This window comes from Phalacrocorax aristotelis, chromosome 3 (assembly GCF_949628215.1).
Source record: "Phalacrocorax aristotelis chromosome 3, bGulAri2.1, whole genome shotgun sequence".
NCBI lineage: Eukaryota > Metazoa > Chordata > Aves > Suliformes > Phalacrocoracidae > Phalacrocorax > Phalacrocorax aristotelis.
This window is the reverse complement of record NC_134278.1, coordinates 67,930,353-67,950,251: the sequence shown is the minus strand read 5'-3', so window position 1 is coordinate 67,950,251 and position 19,899 is coordinate 67,930,353. Positions and strand designations below refer to the sequence as shown.

The 19,899-nt window shown below is 38.7% G+C and overlaps 3 protein-coding genes across 5 annotated transcripts in view; 2 read left to right on the top strand and 1 right to left on the bottom strand.

The window, feature by feature from the left end:
- The window catches only part of SERAC1 (serine active site containing 1), a 29,267-nt gene extending 21,923 nt beyond the window's left edge, over window positions 1-7,344 (bottom strand). The window contains exons 1-7 of one of the 3 annotated variants that reach the window (XM_075087850.1): window positions 7,021-7,344; window positions 6,303-6,362; window positions 4,220-4,311; window positions 2,841-2,877; window positions 2,393-2,529; window positions 1,194-1,283; window positions 131-262 (exon numbers count right to left, since the gene is read on the bottom strand). In XM_075087850.1, the coding sequence (XP_074943951.1) occupies window positions 131-262; window positions 1,194-1,283; window positions 2,393-2,529; window positions 2,841-2,877; window positions 4,220-4,311; window positions 6,303-6,349 (535 nt within the window). In that variant the 5' untranslated portion in view covers window positions 6,350-6,362; window positions 7,021-7,344. Of the gene's footprint in view, window positions 1-130; window positions 263-1,193; window positions 1,284-2,392; window positions 2,530-2,840; window positions 2,878-3,547; window positions 3,709-4,219; window positions 4,312-6,302; window positions 6,363-7,020 lie in introns of those variants that run through there. The other 2 variants (XM_075087851.1, XM_075087852.1) reach the window with 2 other exon arrangements.
- A 157-nt stretch (window positions 7,345-7,501) lies between these two features.
- GTF2H5 (general transcription factor IIH subunit 5) lies at window positions 7,502-10,743 on the top strand. The gene is made up of 3 exons (XM_075087853.1): window positions 7,502-7,624; window positions 8,009-8,127; window positions 10,347-10,743. Exons 2-3 carry the CDS (start codon window positions 8,093-8,095, stop codon window positions 10,525-10,527), a joined length of 216 nt encoding a protein of 71 aa, XP_074943954.1. The 5' UTR covers window positions 7,502-7,624; window positions 8,009-8,092; the 3' UTR covers window positions 10,528-10,743.
- Window positions 10,744-10,893: 150 nt separating this feature from the next.
- Window positions 10,894-19,899, top strand: part of TULP4 (TUB like protein 4) — a 180,202-nt gene continuing 171,196 nt past the window's right edge. The window contains exons 1-2 of the mRNA XM_075087842.1: window positions 10,894-14,601; window positions 16,926-17,063. The gene's annotated coding sequence lies outside the window, so the exon portion shown is untranslated. The remainder of the gene's footprint in view (window positions 14,602-16,925; window positions 17,064-19,899) is intronic.

Here is a 19,899-nt window from a genome sequence, read left to right as displayed (position 1 = left end):
CCAAATTTCAGAGTGTGTTTACACTCCTTGCAGCTACTAGCCTTTTTTCATGTTGGTAGCAGACTTGCAACAGCTAACTGAGACTTTGTCATCTTTCTGGGATGAATTAGGCTACATCAGCATACGTTACCATGCCAGTGACTGTTGTTTGCCAGGTCTTGTACAGCCTGTAGTCGGACCTCTTTGTCTTCAGACTGACTTCTCTTCAAGAGAAGCCATAAGGCACATTCGTGATCTTCTCCATCAAAGGTACTGAATTGTTCTTTTACCAGGAAACAGATAAAAGCCAAGTTATTATTAATGACATTTTAGCAGCCATGTTTCTATTCATTGAGTAAAAAAGCCCTGTTTCTTTTAATATTTGAATATTAGTTGTTAACAGTAATTTAGAGTGTAATCTTTTAATACTGAATTAGCACAGTAAACAATGACAGAAAGGCATTAGGAAAATGCTGATCCCTAAATTAATAGGATGGTTTTGATTCATTTCAGTGGCGCCAGGTTGATATTGCATATATGTTACACATACACACCCTGGCTGGCACTTACCAACCAGAAATCCAGCTTCCAGCAGGAGTTGGAAACCCTTAGCAACTCTTGAGGCTCTGACCTTGGACAATTAATTTCATTGGACCACAGTGGAGATACATATTGTTACAACCATTTAACAGATACTTAAATGAGAACAGATAGCATGCCTCAGGAGCACAGTTTCTTATATGAATTGAAATTCTTATTTTAAATTACACTAAAAAGCAGGGACACACTGTTACAAAAAGACCGTGCTGCTTTCATTTATTATTGGCAATTCTGATGAAAGCATAACACACTTTCCTAAAATGAAATTTTTAGTGTTTTTCATCCCCCAAACACTTTTTGTACACAAAACTGGTATCGGATATTAACCTCGTACCTTAAGCTTCAAATCTCTTCTGAAACAAACAAACAAACAAAAATCTCAAATTTCTTCCTAACCATCACTTTCATTTACTTTAAGAAAAGGAATGGTTTTAATACATAGAAAATATATTAATGTACTATATTAATACAGAAAGTTATAGTAATATTACCAACATTTCAAACACAAAAGAACACGTTAAGCTTGTAAGAAAAATTATTTTACTTTTTAAAAGGTTTATGCTTTATCATTAAAAAACAATAATCATAGATGAAGCCATGCTTTCAATACCTACCATTAAAAGGTCTCCGGAAAATTTTAGCTTCTGTTTCCAGAATTTTCCTCACAGCTTTATGGATTTCTTTTCTGGCTTGGTATGTGATCCCTGTGAGAGTATTTGTAGATTACTGGAAGTCTGAAAGACAGTTCTATTACAATATTTTGTGTGTGTGTGTGCCTATGTATGTACATACACGAAGAGATTTGTAAGCTCTTGCACCTGGGAAAACATAATCTGGGAGTGCAGCACAGACTGGGATCCACCTGGCTGGGGAGCAGCTCTGTGGAAAGGGACCTGGGGGTCTTGGTGGACAGAAGGCTCAACATGAGTGCAAGAGGATGCTGGGTTGCATCAAAAAGGGCACCACCAGCAGAGAGAAAGAAGTCATTATCCCGCTCTATTCAGTGCTTGTCAGGCCATACCTGGAGTACTGAGTTCAGTTTTGGTCCCCACTATGCAAAAGAGATGTGGACAGGCTGGAAGGGGTCCAGAGAAGGGCCACCAGGATGATCCAAGGACTGAGAAGCCTGCCACATGAGGAAAGGCTGAGAGAAATGGGTTTGTTCAGCCTTGAGAAAAGAAGGTTTAGGGGAGACCTTGTCACCATGTTCCAGTATGTAAAGGGTGGCTACAAAGATGAAAACTCCCTTTTTACAAGGGGTCACGTGGAAAAGACACGGGGTAATGGGTACAAGTTGCTCTTGGGGAGATTCCAGTCGGACACAAGAGGAAAACTTTTCACAATGAGAACAACAGCCACTGGAATAATCTCCCCAGAAAAGTGGTGGATTCCCCAACATTGGACACCTTCAAGAGTTGTCTGGACAGGGTGCTGGGCCATCTTGTCTAGACTGCGCTTTTGCCAAGAAAGGTTGGACCAGATGGTTCTTGAGTATTATATACATAATATATAAATATATATTATCTAAATATATATAACACTGGCATTCTATGATATATACATGAAATACACACACACACATATATATATGGACGTATATATACAGAATTACCTCATAAATAGAGAACTGTATGTACAGAACTATCTTAAAAAAACAGCTACCAGCTTAAAATAAATTTGGTGACATTGTGAAGAATATTAATTTCATAACACATCTCAGGAAATACACATTTCCTTATATAAGGGTTACTTCTAGAAACATTCTGTTCTCTTAAAATTCTGTTTTTAGAATCCAAACAATTATGCATTTTACCTTGATATTCACTTCGATTTAGAGAAGTTGAACGTATGTATACATAGGATTTAAGTTTTTCTTGATGTATAGCTTGAGTATCAATTTTCAGTAACTTCTTTAAGGACAGGACTTCATATGTAATGAATACAAAACCTCTTTAAACAAAAGAAAACCGCATATGAATATTAATTTAAAAAATCATGATGGCAAAAATACGTTAACAATAATTTTGGTATCAATATCCAGATTTTACCAAATATATAATAATAAGCAGATTATTTTAATTTAGCAGAGTAAAGACCCTAAAATACTTTAAATAAGTAATAACTATCAGAAAATATGCTTAAAAACTATATTCTATCATGTCTAAAGGTCCCCTAATATTGTCATATTTTTTGAAAGATACATGAATTAAAAATTTAAGTGTACACTGAAGTTACACATATGCTTGTCAGTTACAACTTACCCTAGTATAAGTGATCCAGTTACCTTTGCAATTTTTCCTTAAAAAAATCAAAAAATTCATGTCAAACAAAGTTGCGTGCATCACCTCAATATAAACACAGTTAGCATTTGATTACCAGACAGTAAGAATTTCAGCCATTTAGAGTAAGCTTTTTAAAAATTTTTCTATTGCTTTTAGCTTTCAGGAAATCATTACCTATATTTAGAAACAGAGAAAACATTAAAATATTACTTGATCAGAATTTCCTGCTCCCCTAAGCAAGATGATAAAACACATATCCCGCCAGCACTATTTACTTTGAGTATTGCTACCTATCAATTACCTTCATTGCTCAGCTACAGAAATCAACAGGAAACTTTCTCTGCCTGCATCACTAGCACTCATTTGGAACTCCAGATTATTTTAAGGCATTAACTTTTTCTTGCATGGTGTGGATATTTCCTCCACGTATATGAATACATACAGGAGTATGTATGTTCTTTGGAAAGTCCTGCAGAAACTCCCCAAGAAAGAATATTTTAAAAAATAATTCCATTTAATCTAATTTATAAAGCAAATATCTGAACAAACACATGCCACTTGCAACAATTTCCCTTTTAAGTCTGACTCCTGTCAGATTTGAGCTATTTTTTTCTGGATGTAAGGATCTCAGTACAGAGAAACTCTATTATTACCAGAAGCAGCAAACCCAGTGGAACACATCTCACCTATCATGAACAATTTCTTTTCCTCATTTGCCCCACAACCACAGCCACCAGGTTCTGCTTTTGTGAGACCATAAGAATTTTGGCATGCAGACAAGAGGCAACTAGACGTTGAAGAAAGAACTGGTAGAGAAGGTTGAAAAGGCAAAAAAATGCAACAATTCCTGTAAAGCAGAGATGGAAATACCCTATCTTTTAATGATCAAAAATAAAACTTTGGAATTGTAACAATTATCATTCTATACAGAAGGCATCAAAGAAAGCAGAGACTAAGCAGGGAAGACTGAAGAATTAATACCAGTAAATAAGGAGGAAGAAACAATAGAAACAAACGTTATTCAAACTTTATGAACGTAATTGTTTCATGGCTGTAAAGGTTAAAAAAAAAATCAGATACAAAATGGAGTTTAAGATAGTTTAGTTTAATGAGATTGCATCTGGGGGGGAACCCCTCATCTCATACTCTAATCCCAGATAATCTGCTGGTGTCATTTTACATATCATGCAAAGCAAGGTCAGAAGCAGACATCCACTTTAGGCAAATAAAAGCTTTTGATCACAAAGTATTCAGGGATTTAAATCTTTTGTATCATTTAGTTACGCATGGCGTAATACCAACACAGGTTCTTCCTTTTTATTAAGACCTCAAATCAATACATATAGAACTGTACTTACTGATATCATTCCATGGTAGGTGTGTTTTTGTGGCTGGACCAGAAGTTCCTATTTGTCTATAGCAAAATATACAGTAAGCGGCCACTGACATCCTGTATATTAAAAAAAAAAAAAGAAAGTAATGATTGATTTGAGAATTACATCAGAAACCCAGTAGCACTTTCCTTTCCTGTCTTTTTACAGCAAAGGTCATGACAGCAAAGGTCCTGATTTACAGCAAAGGCCACAATAAGCCATATTTATGTCACTTCACTACATATAAAGTGCTCTAACTAAAGAAGTCTATAAACTCCTCAATTTAATAGGCTGCATTTCAATTACAAGAAAATGTTACATCAGTTTTTCATACAATTATGCATTACTGTTTATTTTAGTGAGTAGGTATCTCCAATTAACTTTTGTGCTTGTAAGTCTCCTTTCCTACTTCTCAGTAGCTCTCCCTTAAATACTAGATACGGTCATATCTCCATCACGACATTACTCAATATGACATGGGCTTTAATACAACTCAGTAACCGTTTACTTTTAAAGCTCATAATTGACTGTGTTAGCAAATAAGTCTTTTATTTTGACTAACAAGGCTCCAAGAACTACTACCTGGTTTTGCCTTTAAAGGGCAAATCAGACTAATACTTCAAGAACTTAAATACTCTACAGTTCATAGAAGTATTGGTTCTCAAATGCTCTGACTCCACAGGCTTGTGAAACTCATAGGGCATGCTTACAGGTAAAACATAGAAGATGCATCTCCTTCTAGAAATATTCTTATACATACAAAAGAATGAAAACCTAGCCATAATGATGATGAAGAGAACCTTTTTTAAAATTAAGGACTTAGCAATTCAACACTATGAAGACACAGAATACTGACAGACTAGTTGCACTGCATTCACTGAATGCTGAAATCAAACCAAGCAATACAGAATTTTTTTCCCAAATGTCACAAACGAATGCACGTAACATATTTTAGAACTACCAAACTTCTGAACGTAGAAGCAATCCAATGCGAGCATGAATCTTCTAGCAGTAATATGGCCTCTATGAAGGTAGTATCCAAGTGCTTCAGAAATATGAAAGGATTTATTCTCCTGACCTATCTGTGATGCAAGACACTGAATTTTACCCATTTTACAGGCAGGAAAATAAAATAAGACAAGCATGCTGCAGCTTTCTTACACATACTAGATACTACCTTGTATCTTTGAACAAGTGGGATTATTCAGGAGGGACTATAAAGGAGCCATGCTCTTTAGCCCACTGATCAAGGCTGCATCTTAACCACTGTACAATGAGTTGAAAGAAAGTGTGCCTGTATTAGTCAAACACTGAAAGCCAAGGCAATTTAGGCCAGGCAAAAGCACCAATTCCTGTTTCTACCACTGACATATATTTACCATTTTATGTATTAGCAAATGTTACTGCCTTTACGTTTGATTTATATAAGAAAAACTTAGGTAAATTTAGGAAAATATAGAAATTGGCTTTGACAACCCGCAACAAAAATTCTGTACATCTGCTGAAGACTTAATCTCAAGTCTTAACAGATAGAACATGTAGTATTTTTAGTGCCAGAATTATGCCCAAATCCACAAAGAATATTAAACTTCTATAACAGTCACAAAATGCACAAAAATCTGCAGCTGCGCACACTGCAGAAGTAACATGAAATTCATATTTTATGACAGATGAAATCTTAGTGTCTGCATCAGTACGCTTATGCTGACTGAAATACTGAATTAAGTTAGTCTGTTTAAACAGATTTAAAACCACACCACTATCACACATTTAAGAAATCATTATGTTGGAAACATAGGCATCCTTTAAAAATGTCAAATTAAGTCTGTACCACCACAATGACAATTAACTGAAAATGATAAGATGTCATGCATGTAAATCTTGATCAGTAAATCTGATCTTGAAATATGGGAGCCCTTGATATTCTCCTTGAATTTGAGGTAATGTCTACAGACCAAAACAAGAGCTTATATCGCTTTTAATGTCTCTAAACAAAGGGACTTTTTTGTTTCCTTCCATTAATATATCTCCCCTCTTTCCCTGTTTCCCCAAAAGTTTTAATTTTTACCTGTTCTCTTGCTTGTATTTGGGAGATTTTCGAAAAAAAGTCAGCATTACCCCAGCACTGCTGCAATCACAACAGACAACTTTTTGGTTTCTGTCATGTTTATCCATTCACTTCAGAGTACATAACACTGTAAATCACTTCTAAGACTTTAATAATCAGCCCCCTGGAGACATCACCGCCACCTCCAAACCCTCTGTTTAATCAGTGGCAGTTACTTTACTATCTTTATTCATAGAACCACAGCCTTCACGTTTATTCTTCTACATAACTGCAGTCTGTTACTGCAATAAACATGTAGTTCGGTGACAGCAGGTGCCACGATTCCCTGAATTCATAACATGCACCTGCAAACACAAGAGGCCAAAGCGAGTACCATTTCTTTGTTGCCGGGAACTTCTGTTCAGGTCTTAGAGCGAATATGCTTGGGCATATAAAAACATAATGCAAAAGGACCCATTTTGCGACCTGTTTCACAGCTGGTTCACAAGCTCCGCCGTCTGCAAGGAGCTCCCGCACCGGCCCGTGCCGATGAGGCTGCGGGGTACCAACCTTCCTGCCATTACCCCTGCGCGGGGCAGGAACGCTGCTGCCTCACAACTGGGGGGCATTTAAAGAAAAAAATTACAACTTTAGGCAATGCAACACCTAAACGGCCAAGGAGCAAAGCGGGGATACCTCTGTGCCTCTTCCCAAAGAGGGGACAAAACCCATTTGTTACCTTTCCGGCGCTCCCAGGGAGCAGGCGAGGCCTCGGGCACGGCTACGGTTCCTGAAGGTCTGTGAGAAGCGGGGCTCCCCCGGGGCTGCCCCGCAGCCCCCCGGGCGGGTGGCGCCCCACGGCAGGCCGAGGCTGGGGCGCCGGCGCAGCGGGCTCCCGGAGGGACTTCGAGGCCGAGATCGTTTAAATGATAATAAACATTCAACCGGGAAACCCCCCCACAAACCCTCTGAGGTAAACAAGCACCCCCCTTCGGCAGGCGAGGACAAGACCCCCGCGTCGCGTTGCGTCGCGTCGCGTCCCGCCCCAGAGCCCGGCCCTCCGCCCCCCGTTACCGGGCCCCCTCCCGCCGCCTACGCCCCGCTCCGCCCCGCCCCGCCCCGCCCGGCCCGGCGCTGCCTATACCTTCCGCCGCTCCGCCCCACACCCGGCACCAGCCCCACGCGCTCCCGTGACGCCAGGACGCTGCGGGCGGCCCGGCCAATCGGGGGTGCTGCCGGGAGCGGCGGTGGGAGAGGGGAAGGCTGCGCATGCGCCTGGCGCGCCGGCGGTGGCGCCTCCCTCCCTCCCTCTCTCGTTAGGGTAGCGGCAGGCGGCGGCAGAGGTAAAGGGCGGGCGGGACCGGAGCCCCTGGCGGCGGCGGGACTTGCCGGCCGCGAAGCCTCCCTGCCCGTTCAGCGCTCCTGGCTGTTCCAAGGGTGGGCTGGGGCTCGTTACCTCCGTCCAGGCTGCCCTCTGCAAGGCCGCGGCCTGTCTCGTCCCCGGCGGCGGGAGGGCCGGTAGCCGGCCGCGGCCGCTGGCGGAGCTCGGCGGGCGGGGCGCTCTCACCCCTGCCCTGACTGCTCCAGGGGTGAGGGCTTCAATTCTCAGCGGCACACCTGAGCCGGCCCTGCTGCCCGGCCTGGTCCCATCTCCAGCTTGGCGCGGCCGGCGAGTTGCCATGAGGGGTCGCTGAGTTCTACCGAGGCGTTGTTTCTTTTTCTTTCAGGTTTCGTTTGTTTACGTGTGTAACCCAAAGCAAGAGTTGTTCTTGTCACCGGCTCCTTTCAGCACTCGCAAGAGAAGTGCGAAGATGGTGAATGTTCTGAAAGGCGTTCTGATTGAATGGTTAGTGGCAGCACTTATTACCTCTTGTGGGGTCGAAGTCTACTTATTTCTTTAGAGCTGGAAATATTCTAAGTAACTTGACAGTCTAGAATGAGGGGGAAAAAAAGTAATTGTTATGAGAAGGGATGATGCTGAACAAGCAGACAAAAATGTGGCCTTTAGGGGAAGAAGGAGAGAGGGACTTCTAGGTAATCCTAACTCCAAACTCCTTTTTCCTTTTCAAGTAATTGTTTTCCACTTATGCTTAACCATTAGATGTTCCCTCTTGTTCTTTATATTGCTCACAAATAATGTTTTTTTTGTTGTTTGTGAGCAATGTGTTTCTCTAATGATTCTGGAGGGAGCAGATAATCTTTCATCCTTCCTTCCTGTCTTTTTTTCAATCAACTCCAGTCCAAATTCTGTTCAAGGCTGACGTGTAGCTCTGTTTGTAGATCATACTTAAAAGGAACGTGGTGGTTGTTTGTAAAAGTAAGCTTTTGATGTATATGCAGTGAGCATGTTCCCGTGCAATCTGAAGTCTCCAGGCTAAGAAACAGATACCTCCAAAATAAAAGCAAGCATCAGACAAGATTTGTGGGGATACTGCATAGCATTATATAACATATAAGATTTCTGCTGTACACTTAGACTGCAAAGATATTAACAATAACTGCATAAAAGCTGAACAGCTTTGAACCTCTTGTGCCTGCATGGTGCATGCTGCTGTGAGCTTGCAGCAGCTGTCTTCTGAGCTGACTGGATGTTAGCCAGCTGAAGTCTGGATGTCTATGGCTATGTGTGAGCAGTTCAGAGCCTAAACACTGCTATAACAAAAAGCCTATCTTCTCTAATTTGGCTCCATGCTGGTACCTTCACAAACCTTCTGAAGCATGATAAATTGCCTGCACGCAGCTGAGTATGTAAGGGTGCCCAGAGCAGAATTCTCGACTGATGCCTAGCAAGAAGTTCTAAAATCTCAAGCAGTTAGCAGAATATTGTATTTTGCACCTTATGTGTTTATTTTACATAAACCTAAAGATCTGTGTATTTTTATTCAGCTCGATGGCCACATCCCACTCAGTATTAGCATTTACTCTGTACTAATTCTAGTCTTGCTTCTGCAGGTTTGAGGCCAATATTAAAGATTGTTTTTTGTGTTGCTGGGTAGGGGGCAGGAGAAGGGTTTGGTCTTATAGTGCCTGCCTTTGTGCCACATATACTTTTAGGTGAGGGAGAATTGGTCCTCATACTGCATTTAAAAGAGAGAAGGTTAGCCAAAGAATTCTTTTAAGATTTACTATGTTATTACAAATTCTTTTTAAAAATTACTGTGCTGCCAAAACAACTATGTCCATAATCTGGAAAGTTTCCTGACCTACATGATTGCAATTTCCCATATGTCTTGCGCATATTCTTCATCAGTTGTTGCAATCATATGCTTAGTTTTACTAAAGAGCATTTTTCCTGTTTTGTAAAACTAGTATGAGAATAATATTGTCTGAATTCTTCAAAATTTCAGTGGATCAAAAAGCTTGTATTTTGAAGGCACTTTATCTAGCTGCTTAGTGTAATGCAGCTGTTTCAGTCACCTGTAACTTCCATACTTCCAAAATGTTTTCATCTGAACATTTAAGTTTAACTTACATGGTGACATCATGAAAAAGAAGGCACTGCTCAGATGCAGTGTGATAAATGTAGAATTCATACATGACCACTTTTACCCTGTGATATACTACTTGAGTGAGGGCTGTGTTTTGGGTTTTGGTTTCCTTTAAACAACGATATGCTTTAAGAAATATGGTTTTATGGTGTTGTTTCTGAAGATAGAAATATAAGTTCAAACTTGCCTCATTAAGGGTTGGTTTGGTTGGGTTTTGGTGGTGGGGTTTTTTTGGTGTTTTTTGTTGGTGTTTTGTTGGGGTTTTCTTGGTTGTTTTTTTAAGCTGCTTTAACAGCAGCATAGGGGCACTTCTCTGCCAATCAAGTAGCCAGATCTTTTCTTTAGACTTTGTTATCAGTTTATTTGTATCTCTAAAGTAACCCAAGCAATTACTATTGTGAAGGAAACAACTTTTTCAGTAGCTTCATAAACTTTCTTTAAATTGTGAGCAACTTTTGAAATTAATATTAACCTCCCAAAGAACTTTGGCAGTGTCTTCAAAGGGTGGGTTTTCTGTTTGTTTTTAACTGTATCTTATTACAATGAGGTGGGATCTGATGTGTGTTTGTCTCTACAGCGACCCAGCAATGAAGCAGTTTCTGCTCTACTTGGATGAGTCAAATGCGTTGGGAAAGAAGTTCATCATACAAGACCTGGATGACACTCATGTCTTTGTGTTAGCCGAGTTGGTTAACTTCCTCCAGGAGAGAGTGGGAGAGTTAATGGACCAGAACTCTTTTCCTATTACTCAGAAGTAAAAAGACTAGAGAAATGAGGTTGCTGTGAGTTTTGAATAGTGAATTTCAATAGCTTGAGTTGTTACTGTTTTAGTAGATACACTGCGGTTAGTAAGGTCTACACAGGAGTGGCTACTCTAGAAAATGGATCATCTTCATAGACGAAATATTCAAACTGGATTTTATTTCTCATTTGGAAGATAATGGTATCTTTATTAAAATCCTTAAAATTATGTACTTGAGGAGTGGCCTAGAGAATTTTTGATGTATGGTCTCTGTTTTTCCTTTAGGATTTTTTATCTTACAAGATGGTATGACCTCAAAATTAGTGTTTCTGTACTGGAGTGGTATATGAACTCCTCTGACATGTTACATTCCTGTGGAATTGGTTAAATATGGTTATAGTGTGACTGATAGAATGTAAAGAATGTCTGTTAAAGTGTGATCTGTGCTTGATGGAACATCTCTGTAAGTTGAAGACATGGTCCGATACTGCTTTAACTTAATGGGTTTTGTACACCAAAATGAAAGTTGGTGTGTTTTCTTGTGGGGGTGGGAGGTTTTTTTTTTTTGTCCCCAAACATTTTACAGATGCCCCATGCTACTTGCCTACTTTTACCAAGGCTGTGCTTTCTGGGTTTGGGGAGTGGTAGGGTGAGTCTAGTATTTTGGAGGGGAGGCAGAGATATGGAGGGATGGGGACAACAAAATCCATTACACCAGATCATCCTATTTTAATTGTAAACTGATTACCTGCATATCAACAATAGCAAATTAAAGGTGTAATGTAAATGGGAGACTAATTCTTTAGACAGAATTGTATTTTTCAGCTGAAGCTAATACTTTGTCACAGTAAGCTGTGTGATCAGGAAGGGGAAATAAATACTTGGTTGCTCTACCTGTGAAGAAAAAAGCTGGTTTTGTTTCGGGTTCTTTTTGTGTTGTTGTGGTTTCTTTTTTTGTTTTGTTTGTTTGGGTTGTTTTTTTCCCTTCAGCTTAGCTCTTCCTCCCCTTTTGCACTTTGCTGCAAGGAAAAAGCCTCATAATTTCATAGGGGGTTTTTACACTGTATTTTTAACTCGCTATCTCAGACAATGGCTTATTTAGTAAGTTAGCTAGTGCATGATGATAAAACCTGTGAAGTTTTCTTCTACAAATATGGCAGATACTGATACAGAAACAAGAAGAATAACGTGTATTACCACTTCTCTTATCCTACTTCCTGCTCCCTACTCAAAATAGTCAAATATATTGGATCTTTAAGTAATAATTTCTAAATGAAAGACTTCTAGGATATGACTTCAAAGGGAAGCTTGGTTTTCGGAGCTGTTCACGTACATCAGATAGATGCCATCTTTTTATTTTTGCGGGAAAACCAAGTGTAAATAGGCTTTTCTAAGGAACAGTTTTCTTTACTGACTCTCCCACTGTTGCTTTTTTCTTGTCTGGTAGACATCAGATTAGTTGGTAGTTTTGTTCCCCACCCCAAACAGGGAAGCTTCAGGAGAAAGTTTCATTAGATGTTTCTAATCAAAAAGCTGTCCAAAGAAAGTTCTGTAGAATTGCATATATTCCAGCTCATGTGGATGAGCAAATAGCTCTGTGGAATTTAGCTTCATGTGGCTTCTGGTACCTGCCCTTCTCTCTGACTGTATAGAACAAGGGATTTTGGTCCAAGTTGTTTCATCCCTTTCTTTTACTAGTGGATGCCTCTCCAGTCATGCAGATCAAGAACCAGCTCCGCATCTTCACTTGAAATAAACAATTGAAATCTTCTATGAATGGTTTATGGTTCCTTACCTCATTCTTGAGCCTGGTCAAACATTGCCCTTGTAACTGTTACTTTGTGGAAGATTATTGGATGCTTATTTAATGGAGTGATAATCAGTAGTCTTAACATGGCATGATAGCTTAACACAATTTAAGTGTCTTATATCCTTTCTTTGGAATCCTAGTTTATTTTCCATCCAGATTTGGATAAAAGGAAAATGATCCCTCAACTCTCTTTTCAAATGACAGTATTTAAAAAGTCATGTTAGAATTACACCTGTTAAACTTCTATTTAGTATGTCTAGGGCTACATTTCTGTTGTGATTTTCCTTTTAAGTCTATGGTAATTTTCTTGCTTTTTTCTCCAGGTTAATTGTAGAGCTTTATTGTTGCATTACCTGTCTTTTAGGTTATATTTCCAGTTATGTTTCCAGTGATAAATGGCTTAGGTAACACAGAGGGATAGGAGTTCCAAACTGTATAAACTAAACAGTTAAATGTGCATTCTTATACTCTTTGCTCTCAGTCTTTTCCAAGCAAACATTTATAGATTTTAACTTCTAAACTTGTCAAGACTTAATCCTTCCTGCAACCTAACCATGTCTAACTGATTCTCTGCTGGAAGAATAAACCTTCTTTATACGGAAAGGTATAAAGAAGCAAATTGGTATCTCCTTACGGGGTCTAAGGAGATGAGTTCTTTGTAGTTTCTATGGAAAAAAGGGTCTTGAATCATGTAAAATGGTGAAGGAAATCCAATGAGGAAGCTTTTAGAACTTGAATATGTACACATATTAAAAAAACCTAAAACATCCAAGGGTTTCTGGGGTTGAATAAACTGGGACCTCAGAAAGGCACACTTTTTTTAATGCATATAATCCTGGAACTTACATGCTTTTAAAAATACATACAGGGGGGGGTGTGTGTGTATATATACACATATATATCCCAGATGGGAGAAAAGTAGATACTAACTTTATCAATATCAAGACATTTTGAGATAGTTAACATTTACACTGAGAGATTTTAAATGTTTTTGTTGGCTTTCATTTAGGTGTGAAATATTATTGGTGAGTGGAGCTTGGAATGAAACATTGTGTTAAGAATATCTTTTTTTTAAAGGCTGGAAGTGTCTGAGAATAAAAGGTTGAGGAGATCTGTATATACATGTTTTGCTAAGAGTTCATATGGTAAGAACATCCGCTCTCGTGGTATTTGGAATATTTTATGTTAATTTAACATTTTTATCCATAGCTAAAAAGTTCACTTTTTTGCTGCTGTCTTGCTTTGGGACTGTACTCTGCTCAGGGCCCCTTTGAGAAGCAAAGGTAGGGCCTGAATGACAGACTTCTTGTTGCTTCTTGTTGAAGCAGCAAATTTTATCTTGATGGGCCTTCACTACTGAGGGTTGAGCTGGTGCTTCACTTTTTGCCTTCGGCATGAGCTGAAAGTATCTTGTCTACTGGAGGAAGAGCATGGTAGAGTAATTACCTAAAGGACACATATTTGAACTTCACTTCTGACTTGCTGCTTATTTATACTTAGCTCTAAAAAAGCTTGCAAGTTCATTTGTATGCCTTTTGTCATGTCAGCAGTTGCTCTTGGTTGTTACTGTAACTTTGAACAGGCCTATAAATAGCATTTCCATTAACACAAATGCAGAGGCTAAAGAGTAATATTTGACAGAAAGATGAGACAGATCTCTAAAGCAAGGTAAGAGAATGTGAACAATGCAAGCAGAGTATTTATGTTAAATGGGAAGAGGTGGGTGGAAACTGAAAATACAGCTTCCTATTAAAATAACAAAATAGCATCTCTTTTTTTATTGAAAATTACACTATTTGGTGTTTTGGTTTTTGTTCAAGCCTTGGATTATTTATTAATGGTCTTCAAAGAAAGCTGTGTAATATGACCATAGTGTACCACAAAAGCAAATAAGCCTAAATGCTGTCGCATATTTAGATACATTTAGAAATTGTGGGATAAGGGGGTGGGTTTTTTAACATGAGGGTTGGCAGCACAAGGAAGATGACCCTGAATTAATCAGTATAGATAGGGATTATAATGAATTTCTTAGCCTGTTACCAGTGCATAAGTCACCTTTCCTTCTCTCTGATACAACAGTTAGCCCAGGGAGAATAATTGTCCAGTGCAGTAAAGGAGGAAACAACCAACACTCAGTGGAGAAAATGGATGTGGCCTCAAGAAAGAAAACCTGAAAGAAAATGGAGAATGCTTCAGGGAATTCCACTGTTCTACCTGAGAGAACCCAGATTGAGTGGATTTGACTTTGTAGCTAGACTGCCAGTGTTGTTTCATAAAAAGGTAGGCATGTGCATCCATTTGGAATGGAGAATAGAGTGTTTGTGTGTGTTTGTTTAGAAATTTAATGTGCTTATAATGATAGTTTGGTTTTTGTTCGATGTAGCACAGTGCTGAGAGCTAGATGGCTAGCGTGATATGCTATGCAAAAACTTACCTAAGTGCTGTTGTACATTAAGAAATCTTATTTTGCAGTCTTCCCAGAATTGTAGGGTATATTCAAAAGTATATCTTCTGATGTTTTTTCTTTTTAATGCAGCATAACATCAGATTTTACTGGTTTTTCTCACTGCAGTTAACTGTAGGGCTGCCTCAAGTATGTGAGAGCAAACTAGACAACATGTATTTTATGCATGAACACGATTGTTTACTGTGAATTGAAGATAATGGTATTTCATGGTGTCGTTACTGACTGATACTTTTTCTTAGTTGGCATCATCACCATGAAGGTGACCAATTTCAGTCAGCCCTGAAATTAGGTCAGCCTAGGTTGAGCTTGCAAAAGTAGGGCTCTAAAAAACGTTTATATATATGTGTGTGTGTATAAAATCAGCAAGTCCTTAATCATATAAACCAAAACAGACTGAGAAGTATATTTTGCTCTTGCAACCTGGTAGCAGGCCACTGAAGAAAACAGTAAGCTTTTGTAATAAGTCTTTTTGCAGTTCCCAATTCCACAGCAGATTCTGATCCTTTTCCCGCACTGACTCATTGATTATCCCACAAATGATCCCATTAAAGCTGGTGGTGGTTACTGTGAAATGAGGCATTACTCAGTATGTCAGAATTGCATGTCTGTTTGTTTTGTAATTCAGACCTTGGCAAGGCTTACATGTGCTGTACAAAATTAAGGATTCTTAATGATGGAAGAATAAATTCTTCCTAAACTAAGTCATTATCTTTGGTCTTATGACTTAAAAACTAATAAGAAATTTTAAAAATAGGGTCTCTGATAGATATATGATGTGGATTTTTTAAATGTGTAATGGAAGTAATATTTTACCTATCTTTGTTTCATATAAAAAGATTTTCATGACTGAGGTTTTCACAATTTGAAGGCAGACCAGTAAGGGGAGCTCTTACCAATATTTTAAACGGCTTTTTAAAGAATTGCTGCAGCATGGGCAATAGCGGGTTGTGACTTAACCATGCTTTGGTACATTAATATCTTTCTCTCTGGATATGCTTTCAGTGAGAGATGAACATTCAGCTTCAAAGGATCCTTCTAGAAAGATATTTGCAGTAGGAGATTTTGGAGCGTAGTATCTTTAGCTCTGAAATATCTTAGATGTTTAGTTATCCAATGTTTTCTTTCTGTGCTTAGGTGCACAGTCCTGTTAGATTAAAATGATGTGTCTGACATGGGGTCTTCCCGTCTGATGTTACTCGTAGGTCTCTTATCTCCACACCACTAGCCTACCTTAGGAGTTGCTCTCTCTATTAGTTACATCATTTTTAGTGAGCGTAAATCATAGGAAGATACTGTTGATACAGCCAGAAGTAACTTTTATGAAGTTTTTTCTCTTTATTTCCTCATCATACAAAATGCATGTGATTGTAGGGTACCTGTTCCTCAGAGCACATGCACCATACCGTATGGAAGGCATATACAACTGCAATTTAGTCTTACTGTATTTCAGTCTGCACTGGGGACTTCTGCATCTGTATCCCTACAGTCTTGCTAATAGTACATATAAATGAGATAAATAGAAAGTCTTTCCCTCATTACCCCCAAAAGCGAACAGCTTTATTGGTTTATACCTATATAAAGGTGATATTCGGTATGTTCCCTAAACAAAAAACCCACAACACCTACCAGTTAAGTTTTAATATGAGGGGGGGGAAAATCCTATTACCTTGGATATTAGTGGTTGTATTTTTCATATTAGACAGAAAAAGTAATTTTCTCTCCTCTGATTTTGTAGCAGTAATAAGCAGATTGATTATAGAATAAAAAAAGACTGTAAAATTGCTGTCCAGTGAACAAACTTAAAACCTGAAAATTTTAGAGTATTGTTAGCTTTTAGCTTTTTGTGCTTGAGCAATTCTAGATGTTAGTAACAATAACAAGTATAAGGTTCTGGAAGAAATGTCATTTTCAAAATAATATTTTTCTTTTACCAAAAAAAAAAGCAGACTCATAATACCCATGCAGGAATGTGCTTGAACACACCAAAGAAAACCCACGCAACACCAGAACTGACAGGTAATTGATTAGCCATAAAACTAGCTCCTTAGGAAAGAAGCAGCAAGCAAAATTTCTGCATGACTATAGATTGAAGGAGTTGGCTGTCAGAGCTATACAGCTGTTAACTCTTCTATTACAGGAAAAGATGGACCCAGTCATAAATTACAGGATGTGCAGAACGACGGGTACACTTGCAGCTGTGAAGATATCGCTTGCAGATAAAGTTTGGCACACTTCTACAATGTTGGCATAGCTGATACCCTGTCAGTAGGGAGAGGTGAACATACTAAGCAAACCTCTATAATCTGTCAGCTTTTGTGTGTTGTGTTCCTGATGCTTCAAAGCTAGAGGGGAGAGATGGGAGGTCAAAAGAGAAAGAAGGTAGGAAAGAGGGGGAAGAGTATTTTAGACTTGTAACTAACGTTTCCTGTTAATTCTGATATTGAATGAGATCAAAAGGAGCATGATGACAAAATTGAGAGAGATTGCACTCAATTTTAACTTTGTATCTAAAAATGTACTTGCAATTAATTAGAACTTCATTGGCTTACAAAAGGTCCTGTATTTATCATCAGAGCCAACATATGATGAGGACTGGGAGAGCAAGTTTTCTTAATGTTATGCATATTATTCTACCTTGCTTCTGTCCTGGATGTGACCACTTTTCCATGTGGAATGATTGTGTAGTTTTGCTTCCTTTTAATCTTGGGATTCTACATTGGCAACTTTATTGGATGTAAAATGTCTTTTGCATGTGTATGGTATGTATATCATTAGATGTATAGGTATACCAGAAGCTAGAGATTCAGCAGCAATGAGTAACCCTGGAATAATGATAGCCTTCTGTATCATCAATGAGCTTGAAATTAGGATATGAAAGAAATATCTATCTTCAGCTGTCATATGAAGCATGCTCCTTGCATTTGATTTTGCTTTTAGTCTAAAATGAGACTAATATATTTTAATTTTGGGAAAGTTATAAAGTCAGTATAAAACGGAAGAAAAAAGGCCTGGTTTCTTTAGGAGTGTTTGAAATTGATATTGTCAAGCGCAGCCATGGTGAGGTCAGTGAGACAGGGGACTGTGGCAGCTTTTTGCTGCTGGCCAAGTTGCTATTTCGGCAAAGGCAGCTGCAGTGTTTGGGAGGAGCAGGACAGTAGGGATGAGGAGTGGGCAAAGCTAAGCATCTGAACAAATCTGTCAGGAGGACCAAGGAATCTGAAGTCTTGGAACTAGTAAATGTTTCCCCTTTTGGCTTTGAGTAGCTTTTTAAAAAGCCATTTCTGCCTGTTTAGCCTTCTGTGTGACAGCAGGAGCCAGAAGGAGCTGTAGGGAGTGGGAAGGAGGGATTCTGAGGGTGTATGTGTTTCAGAAGGTGCTTCCTAAAGTTGTTTGCTACAAGTATGAAAAACTAGACCAAGCTGAAACTGTCTTTTCAATATGCAGAGTTAAAAAAACAAGAAATGAGGTAGAAAAAATATACTACAAAACAAGAACAACTGCAAAGGTGCTGGAAAGAACTTTTATTGTTTGAATTGCTAACTGCAAGAAGCAACCTGCTACACCTCTGAGTTTGAAACAGTGAAGGAGGCTTTCATGTAGTGACTTCTTTTCATTATTGTCATAGTTACATGAAGATCATAGCCAAAACAAGTCATAGAAACAAAGAGAAAAGACTGATATAAATGACCTAAATTTAAGACTAGTGGTCAGACATTGGCAACACTTTATCCTTGCTTAGCTTAACATTAATTGCTTGTGCCAATATTTTAGTTTTCACTAGTCATGAGGATTGCCTTGAACGTCTAGGGCAGAACCTTAAGTTGAATATGCTGGAAACTTTCACTCTTGGGTCAAGGGAGTGCCAAAGTCTGGATTTTCCATCTTAAAAACTGCTGCTTCCAACATGAATGGGTACTTCTCTCCTTTGTCTTAGCACCCAGTATGTAACGGCGATGGTCATGCAATTTGTGAAGTCTGTGATGGCATGAAGTAGAGCAATAATGAAGTAACACGTACAATTAAAAGGGTGATATACAGATTTAATTTTCTTCTCTTCTAAAAGTATGAAAACAAAAATACATACAAGAATAACTTGTGTGTGCACCAGTAAGTATTGAGTGCAATTCATTCTAAGTGTGATCTCTGGCACCAAGTCATCTTTTTTAATGAAGCAGCCACTTAAATACATGTAAATTGAGTAACTAGTACTGAGAACATAGACAAAAGGCCAAGTCATTAGTTCCAATTTCTTCCAGATGTTGGTAAGAAAATCATTAAAAAGAGATTAACATACAAAGCAAATATTTGCAAAGCAATTAAGTGTTTGTTGATGCAAATGTGAACTTACTATCAAGTGCAGTGAACTCACTACTCGGAGTTGTTCTGCTAGCTTTCAAGACCTGATCATATAAGATACTAAGCACTACATTTAGTAGTAATGTTTTTACTTATGTCTTACTACTAGAGCTGTGAAAATTAGTCTCACCAAAATAAGGTTGTTAGTTCTGTCTGGGAAGGGAAGATGTTATCTCACCACTTAAAGAATAGCTCACCTTTAACTAGTATGACCTAGTGGAGAAGTGAAGAGTCTGACATTATTCTATGTTCTCAAGGGGGTAGCTTTCTTTTGCTCCAATGTAGATTTCCTGTCAGTAAAATGGGGATAAGAGTCCCTATTTTTCTGCTACTCCTACTAAACAGGACTGTGGCCTTGCTTTGTGTTCTGTCAATACAAAATGTGCAATGGAAGTCTGTCCTGCGTGCTCTTCCTGTTAAAATACAAATATTCTCTAGTAAAAGTAAATGTTGCAGTACTTCATAACGTACATAGGAAAATATGCATTCAGTTGTAGGAGACCTTACTATGCTGGTATGTAGGGTTACATGCATGCATGTTAAATATTGCTGTCAAAGATTCTTAGGTCTTCATAGCATCACATTCTGGCCTAACTGCAATTCTGAGTGACAGGTTAGGCATACTCTGTGTCTGTGTGTGTGTGTGTGTGTCTCTCCCTTGCTCTCCTCTTCTTTCCCCCCCTCTCCCCCCACCTCTCTGTGTGTGCATATATATGTATGTGCACTATGTATAGATAATCACTGTAGCTACCTTT

Bases quoted from the DNA above. Each gene is read 5' to 3' on its own strand.
- GTF2H5 (XM_075087853.1), top strand. From the start codon at position 8,093: ATGGTGAATGTTCTGAAAGGCGTTCTGATTGAATG. The intron at 8,128-10,346 runs GTTAGTGGCAGC...TTGTCTCTACAG, and splicing joins AAAGGCGTTCTGATTGAATG to CGACCCAGCAATGAAGCAGT.